The sequence below is a fragment of the Octopus bimaculoides genome, chromosome 27 (assembly GCF_001194135.2).
Source record: "Octopus bimaculoides isolate UCB-OBI-ISO-001 chromosome 27, ASM119413v2, whole genome shotgun sequence".
In the NCBI taxonomy this organism is placed as follows: Eukaryota; Metazoa; Mollusca; class Cephalopoda; order Octopoda; family Octopodidae; genus Octopus; species Octopus bimaculoides.
The window spans coordinates 21,866,312-21,875,313 of NC_069007.1; the positions used below are offsets into that span (position 1 = coordinate 21,866,312).

The 9,002-nt window shown below is 39.9% G+C and overlaps 1 protein-coding gene across 8 annotated transcripts in view; it reads right to left on the bottom strand.

Annotated features, from left to right (window-relative positions):
- Window positions 1-9,002, bottom strand: part of LOC106870514 (RNA-binding motif, single-stranded-interacting protein 2) — a 158,947-nt gene that overhangs the window by 30,618 nt on the left and 119,327 nt on the right. For all 8 annotated transcript variants that reach the window (XM_052977257.1, XM_052977258.1, XM_014916630.2 and 5 more), the window contains 2 exons: window positions 1,631-1,791; window positions 369-427 (listed from right to left, as the gene is read on the bottom strand). In XM_052977257.1, coding sequence (XP_052833217.1) covers window positions 369-427; window positions 1,631-1,791 — 220 coding nt within the window. The remainder of the gene's footprint in view (window positions 1-368; window positions 428-1,630; window positions 1,792-9,002) is intronic.

Sequence of the window (9,002 nt, forward strand, 5' to 3'; positions counted from 1 at the left end):
ATATACACTGCAAGCTTCTTTCAGTTTCTGTTTACGATATCCACTCACAACATTTTGGTTGGCCCAAGGCTAGAGTAGAAGACACTTGCCCAAGGTGTCACACAGTAGGATTGAACCTAGAGCCATGTGATTGGGAAGCAAGCTTCTTTCCACACAGCCACACTTTTAATGAGATAATCTTTGCAACTGGGACCATCTAATCATTGTATTAGAATAAACGGCATTAGAATGTACTGTAGACCCTGAAACCCTTAACAAAATCAGTGACATTGTGAAGCGGCTGACATGAGGAGGGGTTAGGGTTAGGGAGGAGGAGAGAAAGAGATGGTGAGGACATATGTATACATACACTAGTCAAAATAACTTACCTTTACATGTTGAAAGTTGACTGTCGATTATAGCCTTAGTAGAGGTAATTTTCCCATAGCTGGAAATAAAGGTAAAATTTAGTTTATTAAAATTCATTAATATAAAAAAGTTAATAAAACCAAACATTTTCTTTTTAAAATAACCAAATTTTTAAAAGAACAAAGAAACAAAGCAAAGTTAACCCTCTACAACCTGGGCCCCTGTGTCTAACTTTGCCCTGCAATGTCCAAACAAGGTTGTTTATGGAAGACCAGCAGTTGCCCATGCATACCAGCCTCCCCTCTCTATGCCAATAATGTTATTCCAGAGAAAAGAAAATGCCGATACAGCTTGGCACCAGTGATGTCTCAACTCGTTTCTACAGCTGAGTGATCTGGAGCAACGTAAAATAAAGTGTCTTGCTCAAGAACACAACACACAGCCAGGTCTGGGACCACTGAGCCATGCACCTTCACACACTGTAGGGGTGCCAATACGAATAACAATGATGATGATGATGATGACGATGATGATGATGATGAGGATACTGATCTCTAAGACTGGCAGACGTTTACAAATTTTAAGAGGGGAGGCACAGCTGATCAAATCAATGCCAGTATGAAACTGGTATCTCTTTAATTGACCCTAGAGGGATGAAAGCCAAAAGAGCTGATCCTGTCAGGTTTGAACTCAAAATGTAGAGAGATAAAAGCAGACACTGTAAGGCATTTAGCTCAGTGTTCCATTGTTTTTCTTCCTCTTCCCCACTGCCTTGATGATGATGGTGGTGGTAGTGGTGGTGCTGATATAACAGCAGGACATATGATAGTGATGACAACAACGCTAGATATATTGATGATGATGATGACGGTGATAACAATGATGCATATATTGATGGTGATGATAATGATGATGATGACAATACTGTATATATATTAATGATGTTGGTTTCAAATTCTGGTGCAAGGCCAACAATTTTGGGGGAGGGGACAAACCAATTCCATCGACGCCAGTGTTCAACAGATACTTTACTGACCCTGAAAGAACGAAAAGCAAAGTCAACCTCAGCAGAATTTGAACTCAGAATGTATTAGAGAGATGAAATGCTGCTAAGCATTTTTGCCTGCTCACTGCCTTACAATGCTGTATTTATGAATGATGCTGATGGTGATGATGTAACATGATGATGATGATGAAGGTGCTGGTGGTGGAGATAATGTTGATGACGACAGTGCTGTAGACACTGATGATGATGAGGAGGACAATGGTGGTGGCAGCTTACCTTTCACACATGGCCAGAAGATCCTTGTCAGTGGTGTGTTTGCTCAATCCGCGGATATAGAGATTTGTCTTGCTCAGCTGTTCTCCCGACTGGCTTTGGTTACTCGACTGGCTACTGCTTGTGTTTGGACTGCTGGCTGGCATCGATGTCTTTGGGTAGTTCTATAAAAAACAGCAGAATAACACAATATTTTGAAATGTCCTTAAGAAAAGCAAAAACTGGTTGTTATGTATTTCTGAGACATTTATGAGGAAAGAAACTGAAATAATGCAAAAGAAAAAAGAAAAAAAAAAGGGTAATCCAACAATTCCACACAAGACAGTGAGTAGAGAATGGTAAAGTAGGAGTTGAGGCAGGGATTTTTTAAGCCTCATACTTATTCTATTGGTCTCTTTTGCTGAACTGCTAAGTTATGGGGATGTAAATGCACCAACACACAGACACCACACACACACACACACATATATACATACATATATATACGATAGGCTTCTTTCAGTTTCTGTCTACCAAATCCACTCACAAAGCTTTGGTCGATCCAAGGCTATAGCAGAAGACACTTGCCCAAGGTGCCACACAGTGGAACTGAACCTGGAACCATGTGATTGGGAAGCAAGCTTCTTACCACACAGTAGGCAACATAATGCCAGGGCATTCAGCCATACAAAATCTGCTTTAACAAATTCTGTCAAACTTGTGCAAGCATGGAAAAGTGAATGTTAAAACAATGACAATAATACGATAATCATCCATAAAGTTCTTTATGCAAAAATGTTTTTCGTTGTGGGTAACATAAAGCCAAGTGGAGCCTCTGCAGCAGATCTTTTCCTTTCAGTTGCGATGCCCATAGGCCTCCATACAATGCACACCCTCTGGCAATCTATTCATGCAACTGGGCCACTCTCCTGTGTATAATAGGTGACGTTACCACAACCGACAGCTGATTATATCAAACTGTAGAAGGACGAATGCTAAAGTAGCAGAGCTTTATCTACAAACATAAAGAGGGATATTAAAACACAGCCGAGAGACTCCATGTTTCTTTCTCTCCCTTCCTCCAACGAATATTTATTACACCAATTGCTTTTAATAATAATTAACAAAAATCACCACAACGGCACCCAGTTCTCTGTAACGACATCCTTCCACGCTCACTGTAATAATATAACGAACCCAATTCTTTGTGTTCTAAACTTGTTTCTTTCTTTCTCAGTTTCCTTTCTTCTTTCTTTCTTTCTTTCTTTGATGTTACTCTTACAACTAAAGACTTGTTATTGTTAGAGTTGTCAGCAGTGTTAACACTAGTGGTGAAGGCGGTGGCGAAGGCAGCGGTTGATGGCGGTGGGGAATGTTACTTGTTGGAAACATAAGGAGTTTTGTAAAAAAAAGAAAGAACAGTTATAAACTTTTATGGGATAAATCCTGTCCCAGTTCCAGCAAGGAGGACAATAGTAAGACCTCCAAGGCCACCACAACGATAATAGCAACAATAATAATTTCTTTTATTAGTCACAAGGGCTTAGATGATAGGGACGTCACAAGCACAGACAATGGTGTCTGAGGATTTACATGAAGTGGGTGCGAAAAGAAATGGAGTGAAATGTAATAAGAGTGTGGCTCTGTGCTTAAGAAGCTTGCTTCCCAACCACATGGTTCTGAGTTCAGTCCCACAGCGTAGTACCTTGGGCAAGTGTCTTCTTCTATAGCTTTAGACCGACCAAAGCCTTGTGAGTGCATTTGGTAGATGGAAACTGAAAGAAGCCCATCACATATATATGTGTGTATATATCTGTCTGTGTGTGTGTGTGTGTGTGTCTTTGCCCCCCACCACTGCTTCACAACTGGTGTGTTTATGTCCCTGTAACTCAGCAGTTCAGCAAAAGTGACTGATAGAGTAAGTACTAGGCTTTAAAAAAATAAGTCCTGGGATCGATATATTTGACTAAAACCCTTTGAAGCAGTGCCCCAGCATGGCCACAGTCAAATAATGAAACAAGTAAAAGACGAAAGGAGAGGACACTACGATAACATGAATGGTGCAGTCCTCCTGATAAAAAGGTGAAACGCCAACAAGGGCCAACCAATGAACCCCACAAAGCCAGGATTACCCTGACCACCAAAGGTATGAGACCTCTCTCTTGCTTTCCAATCTACAGACACATACTCAGAGTAAGGCCATTCACTCGAACCATTTCTGCCACGGTCACCCATCTTTTCTCTCTCCAACCCTCACTTTCCTTTCCAAGTGATGAGAGCTTGACCGAAGAGGAACCGGTTCAAAGAGTGCTTGAGTCAGAAAAATGCAAGATTTTCAGGTATTTTCCAACTTCAATGGATTAGAAGACAGTAAATAACAAACCAGATATAATAATAATAATAATGGAGAAAGAAAAGCAAATTTGCTGACTGATTGATCCATCATGTCTGATTGAAGGATTGTGAAGAAAGAAGAAATTAAAAAAAAAATACAATCCTTTTGAAATTATGAGGATTTAGAATATGAGAAACTGTGAAGGTTGTGCTTGTCATAATTGGTGCATTAGGGACTGCGAGTAGAGACAAAGAGTTGAAGGAAATTGGAATGGAATGCCTTGGTGTAGAGCTTCTTCTGCAGAAAGCTTATGTCTTAGGAACAGGAACGATTATCAGAACACTTGAAAGATAATCGAAAGCTAATGGATATCTAAGGTTACAGGTAGTAATCTACTACTACTACCCACACAAATTCTATCAGGAATAAAACCAAACCTGAGTTGAGTCAAATAATGACGACAATCCTTTCTATTATAGGCACAAGGCCTGAAATTTGGGGGAATGGGACTAGTCAATTACATTGACACCAGTACGTGACTGGTATTTATTTTATTGACCCTGAAAGGATGAAAGGCAAAGTGGACCCTAGCGGAATTTGAACTCAGAACGTGAGGATGGACCAAATGCTGCTAGGTATTTTCCCCTGTGTGCTTAACGATTCTGCCAGCTCACCACCTCCAGAATAATAATAATAATAATAATAATAATAATAATAATAATAACAACTGGATATGTATTGCTGTGACTCACTGAAAAATTATTTTTGGTAACATTTAGCAACTGGGTGGGTCAGTCACATCAAGAATACTGAAGGTGGATAAGGGGAAAGAAGAAGAAGAGAGAGAAAGAAAGACAAGGGGAAAATGGAACACAGTCGCCAGAAGGAGGTGGTGACTGCAGAAGTGCATACATTCGTGTGTGCGTGTGTGTGTGTGTGTGTGTGTAACTGCTGCTAACAGCTGCTAAGATAACTGACACAGATCAAAACGTTAAGAAAAAAACGGGTGGTGGTGGTGGTGGGCAGAGGAGATATGGGGAAGGTAAGGAGGCCTCTGAAGGGTGCACAAACACATACAAATACTAGAATATGCATGTACACGCGCACAGATACACATGTACTCAGTCACACACACACGCATAAATCAGATACAGCCTAGCAAGAAATGCATACAGACATGCCAAAAGTCTGCCAGTGTAAAACCACACACACACAAGAGATAAACAATCTCACACCAACAGAAATATAATGAGGCCAGATGGATTAATATGTGTGTGTGTGTGTGTATGTATGTATGTATGTGTGCATGCATATATATGCATGTATATACAAACACATATACTCACATAAACACACACATTTTTTCCTTCTTGCTTGTTAAGTTTGAAAGAAGGGACAGTGCTTATGACCCTTTCAGGCCCTCTCAGGCTGCCAAGATTGGTGCCTAAAAGAAAGACATCAGAGCAGAAGGGAGATTCCAGACAACGGAACTTCTGGGGATGAAAGATTGGGCATAGTAATTAATGAAAGGGAATGGTGGTTGGATGCACCCCAGGGTGCTGAGAGATGGAGGTACGTGACCTGATAGCTCTGAGGAGCAGGGGCCATTATAGTAGAAATATAAAAGATAGGGAGAGGGATTAAAAAAAGCTCCTTCCTGTGTCATATAAACTCATAGGGCTGGTTTTCCAGTCTCTCTAGCATATGTATTCCCCCCTAGAAGTGACCCATTTTTTCCAGCTAAGTGGAAAGGAGCAATGTGAAATGAAGTGTTTTGCTCAAGAACACAATGCATCACTCAGTCCAGGAATTGAAACCACACTCTTATGATCTCGAGCCCAACACCTTAACCACTAAGCCATGTGCCCCCACTCAGAGAGCGGAGACAATAAATATGCTTGTAGGCTAGAGGCTGGAGTGTGTCTGTTAGTAATGGAAATTTAAAAGATGCCGACATGCATACAAGCAGTTCTTTCCCGAATGTAAGAGCAATACTTCACTGAAGGCCTCATTGGGCCTTGTAGGGCATCAGCAGTCTATCTGGCCAGCTCCTGTCATAACCGTCCAACCCATGCCTGCATAGAAGGCAGACGTTAAACGATGATGAGGTACATGTGTCTGTATACAAATACACACATGAGCATACATACATTATTACATACACATACACATGGAATGATACATCCATGCATGCAAGATATGAGAAGCCAAATGTAGGTGGGAAAAAAAAAAATTAAAAAAAAAGAAGAATGGAAAAGAAGAAGAAGGAGGAACCAGTTTGCAAAATGGGGTCGATGGGAATGACAGACGATGAAAGTCTACTAAGGAGCTTGTATGAGTATCAACCAAAAATTGTTTCAAATCCCATCCTAATTTCTTTGGAAAAAGGAAACATTGTATAATAAAGTCAGAATTACTACTGTCGAATGAATATTAGATGGGATGGTCACCAATGGAATGTCTTCCTTCATAAGGCCTATTCAATTAAGGCTTGATATAAAACTCAACAACAACAAATGGCTTCTAAAGAAAAGTTCCTCCCAAGAGAATAGCAACATACCAATATCCAACACACACACACACCGATACAAAAGCATTTGTGTATAACGCTTGTGTGTGTGCAAAGGCCCACCTACACACACACACACGTTACTCTTTCATATACATAGGTATGGTTGTGTGGTAAGAAGCTAGCTTTCCAACCACATGGTCCCAGGTTCAGTCCCACTGCTTGGCACCTTGGGCAAGTGTCTTCTACTATAGTCTCGGACTGAACAAAACCTTGTGAGTGGATCTGGTAGGTGGAAACCGAACGAAGCTTGTTGTATGCGTGTGTGTGCGTCTGTGTGTTTGCGACCCACCCTCACTTGATAACCAGTGTTGGTGTGTTTATGTCCCCATAACTTTGAGGTTTGACAAAAAGTGACCGATAGAATAAGTATCAGGCTCTAAAAAAAAATTAAGGGTAAATTCATTTGATTAAAATCCTTCAAGATGGTGCCCCAGCATGGCCACAGTCTAATGACCGAAACAAGTAATGGGTAAAAGACACATACATAATAATAACTCCTTCAAAAATAGACAGAGGGTCTGAGATTTGTGGGGAGGGGGAGCTGGTTCCTAAATCGATCCCAGTCCTCAACTGATTTTATTTTATTGACCCTGGAAGGATAGAAGGCAAAGTCCACCTCGGCAGTATTTCAACTCAGAATGTAAAGAACAAGATGAAATGTCACAAAGTATTTTGTCCAGTGTGGTAATAATTATGTAAGAAATTTCAGCACAATGCCAGCAATGTTTTTATGGGGAGGGGATTAAAAGATTACATTGACCCCTGAGCTAGGTTAATACATATTTTATCAACCCCCCCCCCACCACCAAAGGAAGAAAGACAAAACATTTGTCCAACATGTTAACGATCCTATGGGTTTGCCACTTTAATTATTTTAATAATTAGCTGTGAGCATGCTGGGGGTACTGCTTTGAAAGGGGTCAGTTGATCGATTCAACCCGAGGTGTTTAAAGACGACACTTTGCTGAGGTGCCATGCAGGGGGACTGAACCGGAAATCATGCGGTTGTTAAGTGAGCTTCTTAATCACACAGCCATGTCTGTGCATAGAGGTATAGATGTATATCTTCATCATCATCATCGCATGTGCATGTGTGTGTGTATATATATATATACACATCTATGTACATGTATGTGTGTACATATATTATTTTAAGAAGGAAGCGGTTCAGAGTCTTTGAAGTTTTAGTTCACTTTCTCAGACAGTCGGAAGGAGGAAACCGAATCAAAAACTCAGTCACTGTCAACCTTTTCCACACTAAAATAATTGCGATACTCTACACAAATGCATTGACTGTTTCTTCAATTAAAGTTGGACTACTTATACATACATACATACATATATATATATATATATATATATATATATATATATATATATATATATATATATATATATTATATTATATATAACTATGCACAAAAACTAAAAGCACAAATGTACACACCCACATAAAACGCTAATGTACAACAGGTTTAATAATAAATTTGTAACATCATTGTTATTATAACTTCTGCGTATCTGCACGTTACACTTACCCAACAATTCGTTTTTACATGCACACACACACACACAGAGTTTGTTTCTGCGAGTTGTGAATGAAATAGTTGTGAATGGATGTTTAAAGGGGAAGGAGGTTGAAAGTGAGACATTTCTGTACAACATGTAGGTGAAACACTGCATTATGTGTATGTACATACACATGTGTGTGTGTGCTTGTGTGTGTGTGAATGAGAGAGAGAAGCCGGCTACTTGGGCATAGATAGACATAGCAGTTGAAATGTAGAAGAAACAAACAGAACTGAAAGACAGTGAGTGAGTATGAATAAGAAACCCATGCAGACCACCCTTTAGCTGTACTTGCCTCGGCTCCCTGGGTGGCAGTTCTCCTGAATTCAATCATGGTTCATGTTGGTACATGCTTACAACACTAATAATACTAACAAAGACATAACCAATACACTACACACTCTCTCTCTCTCTCTTTCTATCCCTCTTTCTGGTGAGCTGTTGATTTCCTATTATTAAAAAATATATATATTGTTCCTCGTTTCATCGAAGTTCAACCAGCTTGCTATTTTATCAGTCTCTCTCTCTCTCCCCCTCTCATATATATATATATATATATACACACACACACACACACACATATATATATACATACATACATACATACAGATAGATAGATAGAGAGATGGATAGAGAGATATAGGCATATATGTACGTATATTATATATTATATTTGATAGATGTTACAGACTCAAAGGCCAAGAGTTTCGCTGATTACTATACATATGTATACAATTATATGCTTTGACTACAGCATTAGAGTGTTTTAGCTCTTATTTCTAGCAATGTAGGTATTTCTAACTCCCTAGTCATGTTTCGTGACAATTATATCAATTTTCTCTGTGTGCGTGTGTGCCAGTACTGTGGTTGATGCCAGTGCCACCTGACCGGTCCCATGCCAGTGCCACCTGACCGGTCCC